The sequence below is a fragment of the Amblyomma mixtum genome, chromosome 7 (genome assembly GCF_055824585.1).
Source record: "Amblyomma mixtum isolate Tamu chromosome 7, ASM5582458v1, whole genome shotgun sequence".
Taxonomy (NCBI): Eukaryota; Metazoa; Arthropoda; class Arachnida; order Ixodida; family Ixodidae; genus Amblyomma; species Amblyomma mixtum.
The window spans coordinates 45,945,296-45,963,623 of NC_143018.1; the positions used below are offsets into that span (position 1 = coordinate 45,945,296).

Consider the following 18,328-nt stretch of genomic DNA (forward strand, 5'->3'; position numbering starts at 1 on the left):
GGCGCAGTAGCGCTCTGCACCGCGCAGATACACGGTTCGGCCATATTACCTGCTTAGTCCGTTCTGTCTCCGTCGCCGATGGGGCGCTATGGCAACAACAAAACGACTTGTTCTTGGTCCTGCTGGAGGGTGGCAACAGCCGTGCATAGACTCAGAGAGAGAAACGCTCTAATGCATTTGCATAGAGGCCTTTCACTACCCGCCGCTTGCAGACAGGCGTCTCTGCATGGTCGCCCCAAGGCAAGGTCAGTCGGTGGGCGTCGTCGATCGTCCGCGGCTCATTGTAATGCGCCTTGGCCGCACCGCCGCTTTTCTGTAATTTGCTTCCACTGCCGGGCAACGATGGCCACACTCAATAGGCCGGCACTATCGCCATTGTAACCGCTCTTTAGACCTCCGAGTCACTTTATTTTTTTCTGATCTCGGGTCACTCCCATTTCCTTTGGGACGCAGCCGAGCAACGATGTTGTTTTGGGATAAGCCGCCGGTTGCCGCTAGGACAAGGTCTGGGTTAGTATTTCGCCACTCGCGCTCTAAGTCTGGACTGGCTGCTAGTAAAATCACTCAATGTTTTCCTTAAGAAATAGTGAATAGAAGCTGCCTGAACCACGGTTAAAGTGTTCTTTGCGCAAAGTTCGATCATTCATCAATTCTTCAAATACGTAGTGTATTCGCAAAATACAAATTTAAAGGTGGCATGTAAGCAGCTTTAAATTCTGAACTCGATCTTCTTTCCTATACATTTTACATTAGGTATATTTTTTCAGTGAAATGCACTTCGTGAATGTATGCGATGAAAAAAAAAAAAACTGCAAAGCTCGCTGCAATGGGGCACGTTTGAGGATTAGAGCCTCTCCATCAATCGATATGCACTTCACAAGATCCCAGAAAAATTGAGTAGACGTAGTAGAAATCACAGCAAAGCCGTTGCGACCTCGTGCGTGGGCCTTCAAAAGTGCATGCCCCGTCACATAATCTAGAACCACTATAACCACCTTGGACATGTGACTTCTGCAGTAGGCTCAGCTGCTCTGACATTCTGAATTCTGCTGCTATGGACGAGTCCGCGGTCTACAGGGCAAGGAGCATTCCTACAGGGCAAGGAGCATGGAGCTGAAACGCGTAAATGCCAATATATACTTCGATTGCGTTGCTTAGGGTGACTTGATGCAGTACGACAAAACTTTCTGTTGTATTTTTGGCACCGGCTGTGTCGTATTTTTCAACTGCGACTGCTTATAATCTCACGACATTACGAACAATGGCCAAGCTTGCACGACAGGATAATTTGCGGCCGTGTTTACACTCGAAGGGAGGCCCGCGTAAAAACAGCTTGGCGTCCCAACACTTCGCCTCATTCACAGGTCGTCGGCTGTTTCCCGGGCACGCTCGAGCTCAGACTGCACAGTCATCCTCGCGGGAATGATGCGTGCGCATGCGAGAAAAAACACAGCTCTCTCCACAAGGCTCCTCTTACAAGCCTAACAAAGGACGCGCGAAGCTAATGGCTTCGGCGGTGGCACCGAAGAAGGGCGTTCATGGCTCTCATTCGCGGATATCCTGCCCGCAGGGAGATATCCTGCGCTAGTCAAGTATACGCGCGTACGTGTGCAGAGCTGTCCTCTTTGTGCCTGTTATACCCCCCCACCCTGCGCATGTATACCTGGAAAGCATAGACGGTCGCTTGCGCAAGCACGCCCCGTCTCCTTCCGCTTGCATTTTCCGCCACTTTTCTCGCTTTTATTTCCCTCCGACTGCAGTGACGGTGCCGCGCAGGGCCATTAGTCATGCCGAGAACGCACGAACTGCAGTCGCAGCGGGAGCTAGTCCGTTCTGGCTCACTGGTAAAAGTCTCGCTCGTTCGGCATACGATTTAGCGGCGGTTGCAGTCAATCGCGGCAACGCTAGTTTCTCGAGTCGTTTGAAATTCAACGCTGACTGCTTCGAAATCAATCTCACACGCGTTAAGATTCACCGCCGATCTGAGAAAAGCAGAGTTCTGCTGCCACGGTTGATCGCTGTGCCTCCTCGGGGTGCGCCATTCGTATTGTTCGTTGAAACCTCGAACAGCAAAAGCGCTGAATGCGCCGCTTCTAGTGACGTGCGGTCGCGCGCTCGGATGGTTGTCAGCCGTGATGATTGTTCGCTTGCGTGAACACGTTCTTTTCCTATGCTGCTGTCCTGCTCTCGGCGTGATCTTTTCGTTTCCTTCCTTTTTATCCGCCAGAGCGAGCCTTTGCACCGTTGTGAACGCTACATGTGTGCCTAGTCACGCAAATTCGTAAAGTGTCGGCATGCTGATCTTTGCCCGCCTTAACACCACCTAAACATCACCTTAACGCTTCCCTAATTCTCCCTAGCACTTCGTCAACACCCCCCTAGCACTTCGTCAGCACTCCCCTAGCACTTCGTCAGCACCCCCCTTAGCACTCCAACACCCCCCTAGTACTCCCTCACACCTCTCTACACTACCTGAAATCTGCCTAGCACTACCTAGCACTTCTTCAACACTCCCCTAGCACGTCGTCAACAGCCCCCACCCCCTAACACTCCAACACCCCCCTAGTACTCCCTCGCCCCTCCCTACACTACCTGAAATCTGTACATTGCGATGTCCGTGCACGGTATAGAACCCCAGGTGGTTGAAATTTCCAGAGCCCTTCACTACGGCGTCTCTTATAGTCTGAGTCGCTTTGGAACGTTAAAACCCCATAAACCATAAACCAACTACTTGAAATCTTGCGTAACTATGGCTGTCCGACGTCTGCATGAAATACTAGTGAATTCCGTCAAGCGCTTTGTTTGAAGGACAACTTTAAATTCGTTTCAAGTCTGCAGTTTCCTTGCAATTTTAGAGTTCGTGCAGAATATTCTAAAAGCTCCCGAAGTCCATTCGACATTTTGCAGAAACGTCCGAGCGTTTGTTGGAATTCAGAAGGGTAGCGGATCGGGCTACCCTTCTGATCGGGCAACACTCGCCGAAGATCGGAGATCGGTCTGAGCTTCAGCTCCGCGAGTCCGAAATCGTCCGAAGCTTCCTTCAAGGAGGCGAGAACACCTTGAAGCCCCATCGAAATCCATTCGAAGTACCCTTGAAGTTTACCAGCAACCCTCACGCAACCCCCTTTATGCTTTCTACACTTTGATGTTGTTCACGGGCGCGTGCTATCGCCTTGCGTGCCTATTTCACGCCCTCATGCATTTTCCGCCTGCGTCGTTTGGGTCGGTTCACGCCTCTGAACCTCTGCCTTGCAGAAGGCGGCGTTCGTCACGCAGTTGCAATACGACATGGTTGTGCGTGTCAGGGACAGATTTCGACATGTTTCTTTCCCGGTTATCGTGCTGTCTCACTTTCCCTGACAACAGCTTAATTCGTACTTCAGTGCATCAATTCAACCAGAAAACAGAAGCGGCGAAAGAAAGATATGTTAAATACTGGCGTGTATGTTCGACTTCTTGTTTGGTCTTTTACAGAAATATTAGTTCATACGTTCTCCGTGCACAAGGACACTTTCTTCGCTGTTCTTTTGAATTTGTTTTAAATGTAATTTCAACCTGAATATGTTTTAACAAAGACGGTCTGCTTTTTTTTCTGTTGCAAGTCTGCTCCAGTTTATTATGCATTGTTTTTTTTTTCATTCTAGCTGATATCTGACATTCTTCGCTCGGCGCATGCACTTGTTTACCACGCAAATTAGTAAAACTTTTCTGCAGCAATTAACATGTTTTTGTTTTCCAGGGACGCGTGCGTTACATGCGCTGCTGCGTACGTTACATGCGCTGCTGCGTACGTTACATGCGCTGCTGCGTATGTTGCATGCGCTGCGTACGTTACATGCACAAGTACATTTGCGTGTCGCAAGCTCGTACAGGTGCCAGTGCCTTAACGGTTAGCTTCAAACAAACATAATTATACCACAAAACCTCCACGTGTTGGCCATGGCTGAACAACAGGCAGCCATTTCCTTGAGGCCGATTGTCATCATTAACCGCCACACAGCCTTCTAACACTATAGCAGCGTCCGCTAAAGGCATATAATCTCTTTGCGATGAAGAAGGACATGGCACTGTACTTAGAATGGCTGCGGATGGCGCAGCCGTACAAAGAGAATCGCAAACTCTCACTGGTCGCAACTCGAACCACGTGGAGAATGACAAACGCAGAAAATAACACTGACGTTGGAAGGGAAACTCGCTATTTGTTAGGCTTCACTACTATGTTCAAATATTCGTAGCACGAATGGCCTTCAAAGAGCTGCTTTTTTTTTTTATCTGTGCAGATGAAGCTGGACGTGCCGACGTTCATCAATCCAGGGTTTCAAGATGATGAAAAGAAGCTTGAAGCAATCGCCAACGGACACACGAATGGCGCTGTTGCGGTAAGTAATGTCTTAACTGCATGCATTGCAGTCTTCAGTGGCAAAATTCTGCTCACCCACGCTAACAACGTGAGCAACAGAGAAAGGAAGGCTCAGGTCGTTGCAAGACCTAGATCCTTGTAACTAATTTTATTTGGTATTTGTATATTTTTGCTTCTTTTAAGCTTGAAAGTGCGTATATTATGTTATATTCTCACCTTTGTTCTCACCGTTCATGTATTGCTTTTCTCACGGAGCTTTTGAGCCTATATTAATGCCATTGCATTATACTAACTGCTTGTCTAATGAAAGGACGTATTCCATTGAACTCGTGTTCGACACCTCTTATTTCTGAGAAGTCGTTTTTCTTAAATCTTGGGTATATTTGTTGCCTCCTCCTCAACACGAACATATCTGCATCAGAATACGCGCCCTGAGCTGTGTACACCAGCGACGTGCAGTTTTCCGACTCAGGTACACACAGAAGACCTGCAGCCTATGCAAAGGGAAAACAGTTTGTACAATACTATCAACGCTGCTCTCCGGGACCCAAAGTTAACAGAAAAAAAGAAAAGGCAGCGGCAGCGGACCGGTTTATTTCCAAACCAGCAGCTACCACACAAGGCAGCGGTCCTGGGGGCTCATCTCATTGCCGGGCTGACAGCCGAAGGCCTCCGAGAACTTGGCGAAGTTCCTGAGCGGGATGTTGACCTTGATCTCGGGCGAAGTCTCGCCGAAGCCCAGGAGACGCTTGGCGTACGCCAGGCTCCGGTGGTCGCACTGGCTCAGGGCGTAGTACACGAAGAAGATCTGCTCCAGCGTGAAGCCGCCGAAGGGCGCCCTCGTCCTGCGCGCCGTCACGCTGTCCATGCCCAGAAGGCTGAGGTAGTAGTCGTACAGAGGGGGCACGACGGCGTTGTCGGCGATGTTGTCCTGCAGGTCGTTCACCATGTCCACGTCCGGCAGCTTGAGCTGCATCTCCTCCTTGTACTGCTTGAAGAAGCAGTCCCGGATGTGCGAGTACTTCTCGGTGGTCGCTTTGCTCCACCAGTCGACGAGCCTGAAGAGTGACAATCGTTGTGCCACGTCAGTCATGTGTACTGTGTACGTTTGGAGACGGTGTTATCGCAGCTTGATTTCTATATCTTTCGCAGCCAATACGGTAATGGTGTTGCTATTTAAGTAACCTCAGCAACCACGGAAATGGTTACAAGAGTGATCACCTTCTTTCAAAAACAAAAATTAGAATGCATATTTGAGTTTAAGACCCGCTTGCTAGGCAGGGGGCCCCGAGCAGTTATAACCTTGGTAGGAATGGCGCGCACGGTCGACCAGCCTTCGCCTTCAGTAGAGTTCCGATTAAGTGTTGTGCCACTTCAAAAGAATGTTTCGCTTAGCGCGAGGCTCTTTTGTAATTGGCATCGTGAGCACTACGGTTAAGGGTTCAGATGCTACCATGGCAGAGCGTCAATGTCGCTTTCAAAAGACCAGGCTTACCTGTTTCGGTGGTCTACCGCAGCTCCCCGGTCGTCCACGGCGAAGAACAGTCCCTTCATCAGGAACTGCGCCACGATCGGCACAAAGAGTGGTTCCACGCTTTGCGACATTCCTCTCAGAAACGCCACCACGGCATAAGGCATGAACAGGTGGTTCTTTCCGTATATGTACTCGATGGCCGGGTGTAGACTGCTCACGTGGTGTCGGTTGTCGAGGTCCATGGTTCGATGCCACGGGTCAAAGTACGTCCTCTTTGTGTTTGCCTGTATGGCGTAGAAGCTTTCCAAGAGCTTGAGGCCGTTGAACGGTGGCGCTTTGGGGTCGTAGTAGAGTGCCGGGATACTCAGGTCTCGTACGGCGCTGCCCATGAAGTCGAAGTTGACATTGAGGATCTTCTCCTTGGCGATGACTCTTTCCACTGGATTAAGCCAGTAGGCGTTCTGGACCAAGTTGGCCATGAGGTTCTGGGTGTGGTTGAACATGTGCTCCACTTGGGTGTCCAGAGCCGTCGAGTACCTCAGCGGGTTTTCACCACCCAATGTCATGAGGGTGAACATGCGCATCCCGAAAGGAAACAGATCTTCTAGCAAGTGAACGCAGGCCTGGAAGCGGTCTCCGACACCCAGGACAAGTTTGTCGCGGCTCAGTGAGACGAGGAACTCTGCCTCGTCAGGAAGCAGAGGTGACAAGTGCACCATAGTCCGGTAGCCGATGTAGTTGGCCAGCGTCGTGTAAGAGGTGTTGTCCATGATGTCCGCCACATCAGTCAGATACTCAGGAGCAAGCACTTCAACGTGGTCTATAACGTTGCGCGGGTACCCGAAGATGACGTTGACGTAGTCTCGCCAGCTCCATTTCTGGCTCTGGGGGAGTGACGTCAGCGGCCTCTTGCGAGCCAAGGGCGGTACGAACGTCTTCATCTCCAAGGCTTCTTCCAGTCGCATCTCGAGGATGACAATGTTCTCGGCGAGCAAGTCGACGTTCTCCATCACGTTGAGGATGCTTAGTGCCTTCGCCACCGACTGGCTGTAGTTGAAGAGGTTGTCGCTCGTGTACCGCAACTGGTGACGTCGCAGTATCGTCTTGGGAACATCAAGCTGCACGGTATGGTCCTGGTTGTACTCGTTCATCACTTTCACTTCGGTGAAAGGAAAGATTCCAAGCGTGCCGTCGACGAAGCCCGCTACGCCCGAGACGTTCCACTCTGCCGATACGTTGGGAAACGGCCAACCACGGAGACCCAGCTTGCCAAGAAGCTCCTGCCAGGGGTCCCAACCCAGGCCATTGCGGCTATAGATGGAGGTGCAGTTCGGTATGAAGAATAACGCCTGGCTGATGAAGCTCCCAGGAAACTCGTAGTAGGTCTTCTGCTTCAGCTGAAAGTACTGCTTCAGCGTCTTCGGAAGATCGTACATGAGCTTGGCCGTTGTCTGTGACCGGTAGGGAGCGTCATCCGGCTGCTCAGGACACCACGAAAATAAGCGGATGAAGTTTCACTCTGAACCATTAATGTGGTCCGCGAAAGCAAAGACCATTTGAGAAATCGGCTACTATACATGGCGTTCAATTATTCCTTTCATCGTTTCATAATCGATCCCGGCTGATCCCATGTCATTAGGTGGGCGTGGTGTGGCTAGCAAGGCAATGGCACTGGAAGAAGTGTTATAACTTAGTTGTTGTATGATACAGTGGCCCTGCACAGGAGTCAAAACAAGACGCCTTGGGGCCGTTTTCATAGGTCATCGAAATACGGTAACGGTAAATACGGTAACGTTTCGACAATGTCACGTGTCAGCAAAGTCAGTTTACCGTAATTCGCAGTCCAGCATCAAGGCGGTACGTTAACTCAAAGGCGTGAAAAGGTGTTCGCCGGAGCGGGTAAACGAACTACCTTGGCGTTGTGCACGGCCCAGCTTCGCGAGCACACGAAGGCGTAGAAGTTCTCGCACGGCTCCTGCAGCTGGTCGAGCCGGGCGTGCACGTACGCGTCCTGGCGCTCGCACACGTCGCGGCTGCACACGAGGCTCGCGTGGCCTCGGCGGCGGCGCCCGGCCTTGTCCGGAGACTGCGGGTACCAGTCGCGCCTGATGTGCGGTGGCACGGCCATGGCGGCGATGGCGGCAGCAGCAGCAGCAGCGTGTCCGGCGATGGTACGCTGTTGGACGTGGCCCTTTGTGACTCCCCGTATCTCTAGAAGCCTCGGCTGTTTGGGCGACGTCCGATTCCTGCGCCCGGTGCGATATAGACGAGAGACACGGTACTCTGAAGTACCCGTGATTCATCATCACTTACGCAAGGACATGATAGCTGTCTCGTTGGACGGTTCTCCTCGTAATATGAGCATCTGACGGATGGGTGCATTTCAAGCAAAGAAAAGCGAGAAAATACAATGAGGGCAGCTTAATTGACAAACTGGTGGGCCATGGGACTCCGCGCCGACATATGCACTGCTTTTTGACACTTATGAATGGAACAGTTGACTAGCGTGAAGGGTTGTGCGTGAGGGCTATCAAAGACAAGGCATGCACAGCGCCTAAAATGGGACTGGAGCTGCGTCCCCCAAACCACTTTTTCAGAATCAGTGCGCATAGTCTGATTGCACGCTTCGCTTTGTTTGTGAAGGCATATCGCGTAGTGTTTGGTGGCTGTTGGGGTGACTCTAGGTAATTGTAGCCGCTGATCACCTGCAGCAGGCTAACACGGGCTGCTATATACCCTACCCCGTACCGGACGAAGCTCTAGAGACGACAAGAAAACAAGAGAAAAGCATTTTCTTGTTCGACACTCCAGTGCATTACCACTGTCATCTCTACGCGCTGCCGAACCCTAGCAGTGGTCGGTCGCTCTGCACTGCCTCGGCGTCTTATACAGCCTCGCAATATTTGACCGAACGACCGGGAAGCGGTGCGCGTATCGGGCGTACCATGCTCTGGATTGGACAGGGTCTTCCTGGTTCGCCTTGGAGAGCTTGTGTACGACGACGGTCGTGACCAGGCCGAGGGTGACCACGGTGGCCATGGCCGCCGCACGGCCCGGCGAGCACCGGATGCCGGCCATGGAGTCGAATTCGGGTGCTGCCCGCTGCTCCGCCGGCCTATCTTCTTCTGAGGCGAAGGGCGCGCCGCGCGCCGCCTGCTGCTGCTGCGCTCTCTCGTCGTCTTCAGCCCGCCAGTACCGGCGGTTGCAGCTGTCCCGAAAATCACGAAGCAGTTCTTACGGGTGTCTGAGGCGTCTTTTGTTTTATTGAGGACTGCTGCGACTGAGATCTACTTGATGCATTTCTTGCCTGATATACGGACACGAGGAAAGGCATTACGAGAAAAGTAATGACCGTAGCCATAAACGAAACGGACATGGGATATGGAATGCATAAGGAGGTTAGAGGTTAGGAGAGTAGCCTTTCTCAACCATCTCACGGTGGAGGTGATAGATTTCGGCGAAAAACGACAGCGCATTCGGAATGAACGACGATGATGATGACGATAAATTTTTATGGCACAAGGGCATCTGTGGCCGTAGAGCGGCATGGCACAACGCGTTTTCGTCTAGTCAAGGTGGGGTCAACGACAAATTCCTCAAGCGATTCGCCCCAAAGAAACCATGCACCAGGCCAGGGGAAAGCTTAACGTCAGACACACAAAAACCGGGCAGATAATGGCACAGAAAACGTTGCTCTCGTTTAGTGGGCCCTTCTTCTGGATTCAATGTCAACTTTTTGCTTGCACAAAAAAAAAATGAACGTTTGCTTTTCCGCGGCTGCAGTGAAGACACCATGGGTACTCGTGCAGCCGAAACTACGTATATATATTTTTTTTCTTGGGAAAGGAAATACGGGAGAGGGCTGCACTGTCCTATACATGCCACAGTAAACTGACGAGGAAGCGGTGTTGATTCCACGGGGGGAAATCAGTCATTTAAGGGCGTCACTCCTCCTCAGCCTTTCCTCATTACGTCTAGGACTTTAAGGTGTCCTTGGAAGAAAACAATGTAATAAACGCCGAATATAGTGCATGCCAGTCGCAAAGTGTAGCTGCTGCGATTTCCGCCACACATCTTGGCTGCGTTGGTTTCGCAACCAAACCTTTGGGGTGGAATGAACTGTTGTTCTTATTGATGGCTCCTTCCAGAACGGTGCCGCCCACCAACAGCCGATAGAGCTGAGGCCTGTCGTCGACCGTGCGGATTCCGAAGAGCCCATTGAGCGTGGCCAGTGGGGAAGCAAGGCCGAGTTCATCCTGTCCTGCATCGGACTGTCCGTGGGCATTGGTAACATCTGGAGGTTCCCCTTCCTGGCCTACCAGAACGGCGGAGGTACGTGGTCGAACACCGGCACTATACCCGAGCTTGGCGGTCAACGAAATTTCGCTTTTTTTTAAAAGCGAAAAACCAGCTTGCCATCTCTATTGCTGAATTTATGAAAAAAAAAGGCATTGTTCTTGGATCTACACGCGAGTGGTTACGAAGGGACGGAGTGAGGGGTGTGGGGGTGCTGAAAATTGGGTACAATGAAGACTTTGCGTATGTATGACTCGAGTATTTTGGTGTCAACGGCAGGGATTTCCGTCCCACTGAGAACCTAATTCAGTTCAAAAGCGTTGCTTTTTGGGCTTGTTGGTGCATGATCATAGTGAGAGAATATAGCGCAGAGTAGGACAGGGCACAAGTGTTCGTGTTGTTCGTGTGTTCTTGTGTAGCGCTCGTGTTGTTCGTGTCTTCTTGTGTCCTGTCCTACTCTGCGCTATATTCTCTCGCTAATTCAGTTGATCGTGGTAGGCTTTTATTGCATATGATATCAATAGTCGGTCGCAATCTACGGAATGCCCCGAAAAGAAATTTGCCGCGAGTTGGTGTTTTCTAACCATATATTCTCGCATACTTCACTTTCCAGGGGCAGCGATAGCACATTCTGCGAAACCCAGTTCTCGTAATCTTTTCTAGTATCCAGAACCTTATGTTGCTGCTTCACTTGAATTAACGTAATTTTGTGTCGAAAAGAGGCAGTAACTGCCCGGACGGTTTATTCGCTAATAGCGCTGTTTCCAATAACTTTGGTAAGTAGAACACAACGTTTCTAGCCAGTTTTAATCACCGGAAGGCTTGAGCTACAGACATGTGTAATTCAGAATCGGTTTAAAGAGATGGTTGCATATGATATGGCTGTTTTCCAACATCCCAGTGAGCACAAACTAACATGTTGTTATGCTTTCCGCACTTTTTTTCCTCAGGTGCTTTCCTCCTGCCGTACATTATCCTTATGATGCTTGTGGGAAAGCCTATGTACTTCATGGAGGTTGCAGTCGGCCAGTTTACCAGCCTCGGTCCGATGTCTGTGTGGAGGTGTCTGCCAGTTGCCAAAGGTGAGGAATTGTCTCTAGGAATCCAGACGTAGAGCAAGGCTTTCAGAAATAAATAAGCCCTTGAATATAAGGACGGATGACTGACAAATAATTAGGTCATGCGTGTTCACCCGTAGAAGCATGCACTTTAATTCTTTTCGCTTGGTCGAAGAACGCTAGTGTTGAACTCCAGCAGATTTTTTCTCCCATCCTTTAACCCTAAACCAATACGTTTCAGTGGGCTGTTACAGCTAGGCTTTTTTACTTTGCTGTGTTGTTACTTTGCTGTGCTTTGTTGTGTCAGAGCATGCATGGTGTTCGAAAGCAAGCGCTTCCCCAGTAGCTAAAATTTTGCCAGACGTCAGTTCTCCGTTTGCATGCTTCTTAAGATTTCCGCGCCGGCAGGCCTTTATGAACAAAGCAGTATGACAGTTGAAGCAAGCGGACGTTGTTCAAGATGCTTCGCAAATGAAGAGTTCTCTTGGTGTTATTAATCATTACTATGTTATCCCGTTAAACCATCAGAAGTCCCGTGGGGCTGAAATGCGTCGTCGGTCATAAAATTCACCCGGCTAGAAGGAAGCGACTTCACCAGATCAGAAATGACGTCACTTCCGCTGAAGGCATCAACAGCTGCTTATGCTATCGCATTGCCAACCCATAATGGGAATGGAGTCGGAATTTTTATAGCTTAATAGTCTCCTCCCGTGGTATGCTTTGATATATCATGCTTGTTTGTCATTAAATTGGCGAAGTTGTTAATTACTTCCGGCTTCTTAATGATTACACTTAATTGACATAGTATTGGAAAGAACTGTACCTGCTGATAGTCCTGGTTTAACTGTATTTTTTTTTCCTTCATCCTTTTCTGTTCCTTCCTCGTCACTCCAGGTGTGGGGGCAGCCATGGTGGTCGTGTCGCTGATCGTGGCCGTCTACTACAACGTGATCCTGGCCTACACGGTGTTCTACATGGCGCAGAGCTTTAGGTCCGTGCTGCCGTGGGAAGACTGCTTCGAGTGGTGGGGGGCCGACCCAGAAACCTGCTACGTGCGCACCAGCAACGTGGTAAGGAACGCTACGTTCGCTTTGTGTATTTCGCGTCTTTTCCAGCCTCTCGTTGAATAAAGCACACACGATATAATATTCATTTGACTCTAGACAATGTGAACCCGAAGGGCAACTAAAATTTGTTCGTCTGATGCGGAGTTCGAAATAAGTGAAGCCTTTTTAGCACACTTGGTGTCGGCGGAAGCAAAGCGTCAATTCGAATAAACCTGAAGTTCGTATTAAGCGAGTTGTCAGCGAGAGCTTTGTTTTACAAGGACTCGTGAGGCGCACTCATGTAAACTGCCGATTTATTTATTTATTTGTTTATTTATTTATTTATTTCAAGATACTCTCAATCCCACAAGGGATTGTAAAAGGAGTGGGTACAGAAGTTAGTACAGACTGAATCAAGAAAGTATACATATAAGACACAAAGTCAGCACAATCGACTCCTCGGGTCTTTACTACCAGCGAGAGTTACCCCTTTAGCATTCCAAACTACATACGTAAAATGCCGAGTACAGAATAATACGATCAGGGGCTTGGATGCATGCAAGAAAGCAACAGGAAACACTGAAAACAAACTGTCAATACAGTAATAACGTAGTTGTCTGTTTACTGGGTGTTTGGTCAGAAAAGTGCTGCTTCTAGAAGCTGAGTGAGCATTTCTGGTGCGCTCTGTTTAGTAATTCGTGGGTCGTTTGTTCCACCCACGTACTGCGAGTGGAAAAAATGAATACAGAAAGGTATTGTTCTTGCACGAAAATTCCTGAAGTGCGAGAGCGAAACAGCAGCTGTCTCTTTAAAATGCTTTTTAGGCGTATTTCTTGACTCCCATGTCATCGAAACTGATTCGAACTTTTGTTCTCTTTGTCGCGTGTCCACAGGAACGCTGCGTGTCTGTCGAAGGGAACCTGGTGCGAGAGTACATGAACATCACCAACGTGACCAATGGAGTTCTCATTGTGGCCAACAACGTGAGCGCCGTTGTTCCAACGGACGTTTTCACCTCGAGGTTCGACAATTGCACCAATGCCACGCAAACAGCCAGCCAGCAGTTTTGGGAGTAAGTACGACAAGGTCGGAATTCGTAAAAACAATCGTGTTCCCTTAACGCTACCAGGAAATATTTGACAGTTTATTTTTCCCGAGTTTATCGAAGTCTGCTTTGATAGAAACTTTCTAGGTACGGTTACAAAGTGTATATTTGTAACTTACGGATTTGAGCCCGTTACCTTTTATTATTGAAGCAAGTATGAAGATAAAAAGGCCCGTGGCAACGGCTCACGTCTGCAGCCTATTAACAGCCCCCACACCTCCCCGTTTCCTTGCAGGCGCTACGTCCTGAACATCACCAGTGGCATCGACGACTTGGGCGCCATCCGTTGGGATCTGAGCCTGTGCCTGCTGGCCAGCTGGGTCGTCGTCTTCCTTTGTCTCATGAAGGGGGTCAAGTCCACCGGCAAGGTACGGCAGGAACTTGTTCACGGCATGCGCTGTTAAGCCGTAAATTCTGCGCAAATATCCAAACGCTCTGCACGCTAAGGATACGGTGGCACCACAGCCACGGCGTTGTGCGACCTCATTCTATACGTGTCCCGTCGCGGACGTGATTTCACCGACGTGACCGTTGGAGTTATGAGGTTGAGGCGCACTCTAAACAGAAAGAAATAAAAAAAATAAAAAGGGAGTAAAAAGTCCTCTAGCGCACACCCTTTTCAGAAGGGAGTGTCCTAGAGGACATCTTACTCCATTTTGTAGCGACAGCTACACTACGGCAGCCGCTTCGCGAGGTCAGCGTGACTGCGCGCTGAGCCGTGGCACCACTGCTTGGCCAGCTGTGCGCATGCGCGGAGTGACGTCATAGCCCGCAGCTGGCGTGCGCGCCGCGCGCCTACATTGCTCTAGCATTTTGAGCCTTCAGCGTGGCGGCGCCGTGGCTGGTCACGTGGTGCGGAGCAGGTGCCGGCGGCGCGGCGTGCCGGCGAAACCGGGGGGGGGGGGGGGGGGGGGAAGGAGTGAAGATAGAGAGGGGAGGGGAGAGTGAATAGGAACGAAGATAAAGAAGGAACGACCAGCGGAGCTTTGCCGGAGCGCAGCGGCGAAAAACTGACTTTGCAATTCGACTGAGCGAGTTCCACTCGGCCAGCTGTAGCTATCGCGTAACTCCAGATTTAACCAGAGCTAAACCACAGCCATTTTTTTTTTTGCTCATATACAAGAGTGTTTAGAGTGTAGTTGTGCTCGCAGGTTGCGAACTGCAGGCACTTAACCTTAGTCATTTTTTTTACAGGTTGTCTACTTCACGGCTACGTTCCCCTACCTAGTGTTGATCATCCTGCTTGTGAAAGGCGTCACTCTTCCCGGAGCCGTGGAGGGCATCAAATACTTCATCATTCCTGAATGGCACAGGCTCCTCGAAATCGACGTGAGTGCATTTTATGCTTCGAGAACCAACGCTACTTGCGGTTTTTACTGCGTAGTTTAGTAGACGATATAAGCATGACAAACGGTGTGAAGCAGCGCGAGGATCTTCGGAATAATTTGTGCGGAAGATATGTTATATGCGCATCTTCAGGAAATCAGCTGCATTAGCGGCAGCAGCGTCCATACCGCTAGGTACGCCTGCCATCCTTTTCTCACATATTTATGCGGGAAATTCGAAAGCGTCACGAGAAATGTTTTGCAACAACCGCCTTTCGGCTCTAGCAACGGTCGTTTTCTAGTTGGGTCTTGCGCGATACGAGCCTGCGGTCTTTTGTTTATTTATATTTTTCTCTACATTTTTAGATCTGGCGCAAGGCTGCTGAGCAGCTCTTCTACTCTCTCGGAATCTCCTGGGGAGGAATCATCATGTTCGGATCGTATAACAAGTTCAGCAACCCGGTGCACAGGTTAGTATTTCTTAACGATAAACATTGTCTTGTGACCCGAGGTGAACTCTGCTCACAAGCACAGCGCCCTCAAATAGTCTTACTGGAGTTTTAATAGTATAGGAACATTTTTCAGGCAATAAAGAGCGGTTTTACTAAAGATATGGTCATAATAACTATCCCTGAATGATGGACTCGTCATTAATTCTGCAAACAAGTTTCTTTCAGGCACCATTTTTCCCCCGTAAAATCCACACAAAACTTTTTTTCGCATTATAGTGAAGTACGTACATTACAAAATTTATCGGCAGAAGAGTCAATTATGGTCTCTTTCCTTTCTGTTCACTTTGTTGCACCAACAGACAATCGGATATGGGTCCTCCGCGTAGCACAATTCCTGCCCAAGGCCAAGCGATAGTGGATTCTATTGAAGAGCTTCGTTTCGCCGGGGTTGGTTTCTTTGGTGCGTCGAAATAAGTGTTTTCCCGTTTCTTTGACTCCCCTTACAGAGATGCCCTCTTCGTGAGCACGATGGACTTCATCACCAGCATCATCGGAGGCATAGTCATCTTCTCCGTACTCGGCAACATGTCCACTGAGCTGGGAATCGACATCAAGGACGTCGCCAAGGCCGGTACGTCTGAAAACAACCTTCTTCGCGAGGCGCGATCAAGTCATGGCAATGGGTGCCTGAGATTCAGTTGCTTGAGACTGAAGTGCGATGTGCCACGATGGCAGCTTCCAAGACAGCTTAAGCCAAACAGCCCTCTTACAAAAAATCGCCTCACAGAAGGGTTTACTGTTTAAGTGGATGACCATGAAAAAAGGTGGTCTGCAGGATATGCAGCATTTAGGCGACGACATATAAGCAGCAAGGGCGCGTGAGGTAGGTATATGCGCGCGCAGACAGCGCAGAATAACGAAAGCTGAATGATTCTACATTCTTGTTGAACACGTGTATAGGGATTTCGACGGCAGCCCAGGACTCGCGGTTCTACAAAGACAAATAAAGAAAAGTAGTGTTTAGCGAGTACCGTCTGACTCTGCATACCGCAGACGCTTCACTGGACACTTTACTCTGGTGAATATAATTATAAGTTCATATACAGCTGCCAAAGAGAGGCAAGAAAAAACTTTTTTTGATGTCAATACTACAGCTCAGTGAAAAAGCGCAACACTTTCACGCTCAAAAAAGACAAGCTTCCGCTCCGAAGGAGCAGTATGGGTGCCACTGAACGGTACCGCCGGCCAAATCTTTAGCCGGCGTGCGCGACGGTCGCGTTTTCCGTGCTCCTGCAGCTTATGACGGAGCAAACTTGGTGAGATATCAATATTAAGCAGAGGCTCACTAAACCCCTGCTTAATATTGAGCTTTCCCCAGGTTTGCTTCTTCACAAAGAGCACGAGCGCAGAAAAAGCGGCCGTCGCGCACGCCAGCTAAAGATTTGGCCGGCTTTACCTCTGTACCTCATGGAGAACGGTTTCGTAGTGTCAGAAGTAAGGTGGGTAGGTCTCTCTGTGAGATTTGATTTGTCAGCATGCAGTGCGCCTTCCTGACCGATGCGTTTCTCATAGGCCAAGGCCTGGCGTTCGTGGCGTATCCGGAGGCCCTGTCCAGACTCGTGGTCCCCCAGCTCTGGTCCTTCCTCTTCTTCTTCATGCTTTTCCTCCTGGGATTGGACAGTGAGGTGAGTGACGTCACTGAAAATTAATAATGCCCTTCTTGTGTCTTTCTGCTGGCACACATGTACTACTGGGGATAAAAGTCTCCAGGACACGCAACAGCAGATCTTGGCGTATAGATACAAAATGTGCCAATGTTCTGATGATTTCACTAGTACATACTGCAGAATAATTTTCACCTCCGCAAGTGTGGTTGGCAACCACCGGCTGACAGCAAAGCTATAGGCGTTGATTGCCGCTCACGTGTCCTGGGGAATTTCGTCTCCAATAGTACGGTGAAGAGGTGATCTGCGAGTATGTCAGCATAGTTATGCCAGAGGGCTCTGGTTTTGCTGACTGCAATGCTGGAACAACTGGCTGGAAAAACAAAAAAAAATCGTGACAACAGCATAGGTCAATACGAATAATTCACAGCGGCGCTCACGGTTACAACAAAGGCGATTTGCTTTCAAGGGCCTTACGCTGCTCATGAAGACAAAATGTGAAGTCGTTCCAGATTACTATTTTAGACCATCTAAAGGATTAGAAAAAAACCTGCTAAAGGTATAAGTTGGGTTCACGGATTTCTACGTGCTAAAGCAACTATAGGCCACACCGTGCCCTGGGCTATTAAGCAGGTTACAAAATAAATCTTTGTGCACACGTGGCACTGTCTTCAGTGTTGCACGTTCTAAAAGTGGGCGAAACTTCCTGTATAATGCTCAGTGTATACATTTTTGTTATGAAATGCGCGGGTATATGCTTCATAGTTTCGCTATAGAGCACTGTACACGCTCCTGTAGCCATCTCAGTATAGCCTGTAGCATTGTGAACTCAGTATAGCGCTCAAGTTCCCACTACAGCATTCAGCGAGTATCTCTGGCAGACTTGACTTTCCTTGCATTTCAACAAACGCCGTCCCTTCTTTTCTCTCCGTCATGCAGTTCGCTCTGTTGGAGACCTTCCTGACCGCCTTCTACGACGAGTTCCCCAGGTCCAGGCGGTACAAGGTTCCACTTACCTTCGGCATCTGCGTGATCTGCTTCCTGGTCGGACTGCCATGCGTTACGCAGGTGGGTGCGCTTTCATGCCTTTTTTTTTTCTCATCTGTGTTCACTGACACATCGGCCAGTCTCATTTGTCAGTAACACACTGTTATGCGAGCTGACGATACAGGTGCCTGGCTACACGTTGATATTCTGAGCAAGTTTTACCAGCCTGCCAATGGTTCGCAGGAAAAGGTACGGCGCAAAATAGACAGGACTAAAGAAGCGGACAGACACAGTCCTGTCTATTCTGCGCTGTACCTTTTCCTGCCAAATGTACCGACTAGCCCACACAAGCATCCTTCTGCCAAAGTTCTTGTCACACAATAGTACCGTGTCATAATTACTGAGTGAGGAACTATGTCCAGCGAATGAGCGATCACAAAGTTTTGGTGGGATCGTACCAGTTACGGAAAAAAAGTAAGACAGAACAGCAAGGCATTTTTTGTTTAATTGTTTCTTTGCTTCTTTCAATAAGAACTCGGTAACCGACTTCCGCTTTCTTAA

At 49.5% G+C, this 18,328-nt stretch overlaps 2 protein-coding genes across 3 annotated transcripts in view; one reads left to right on the forward strand and one right to left on the reverse strand.

The window, feature by feature from the left end:
• The window catches only part of LOC149335888 (sodium-dependent proline transporter-like), a 40,003-nt gene that overhangs the window by 13,133 nt on the left and 8,542 nt on the right, over positions 1-18,328 (forward strand). For both annotated transcript variants that reach the window (XM_089552433.1, XM_089552434.1), the window contains 11 exons: positions 4,281-4,379; positions 9,983-10,166; positions 11,081-11,212; positions 12,083-12,258; positions 13,128-13,306; positions 13,575-13,707; positions 14,534-14,668; positions 15,031-15,134; positions 15,623-15,747; positions 16,689-16,801; positions 17,720-17,848. In XM_089552433.1, the coding sequence (XP_089408559.1) occupies positions 4,281-4,379; positions 9,983-10,166; positions 11,081-11,212; positions 12,083-12,258; positions 13,128-13,306; positions 13,575-13,707; positions 14,534-14,668; positions 15,031-15,134; positions 15,623-15,747; positions 16,689-16,801; positions 17,720-17,848 (1,509 nt within the window). The remainder of the gene's footprint in view (positions 1-4,280; positions 4,380-9,982; positions 10,167-11,080; positions 11,213-12,082; positions 12,259-13,127; positions 13,307-13,574; positions 13,708-14,533; positions 14,669-15,030; positions 15,135-15,622; positions 15,748-16,688; positions 16,802-17,719; positions 17,849-18,328) is intronic.
• On the reverse strand, positions 4,939-8,912 carry LOC149335889 (neprilysin-2-like). Its single transcript, XM_089552435.1, has 4 exons — positions 8,779-8,912; positions 7,747-8,080; positions 5,856-7,312; positions 4,939-5,418 (listed from the first exon to the last, which is right to left on the reverse strand). Exons 1-4 carry the CDS (start codon positions 8,910-8,912, stop codon positions 4,971-4,973), a joined length of 2,373 nt encoding a protein of 790 aa, XP_089408561.1. The 3' UTR covers positions 4,939-4,970.

Excerpts from the sequence above, each read along its gene's own strand:
- LOC149335889 (XM_089552435.1), bottom strand. The coding sequence starts at position 8,912 with ATGGCCGGCATCCGGTGCTCGCCGGGCCGTGCGGCGGCCATGGCCACC. Across the intron at positions 8,081-8,778 it reads CCTGTCCAATCCAGAGCATG|GAATCGGACGTCGCCCAAAC; the intron begins GTACGCCCGATA and ends CACCGGGCGCAG. Across the intron at positions 5,419-5,855 it reads GCGGTAGACCACCGAAACAG|GCTCGTCGACTGGTGGAGCA; the intron begins GTAAGCCTGGTC and ends GTCACTCTTCAG.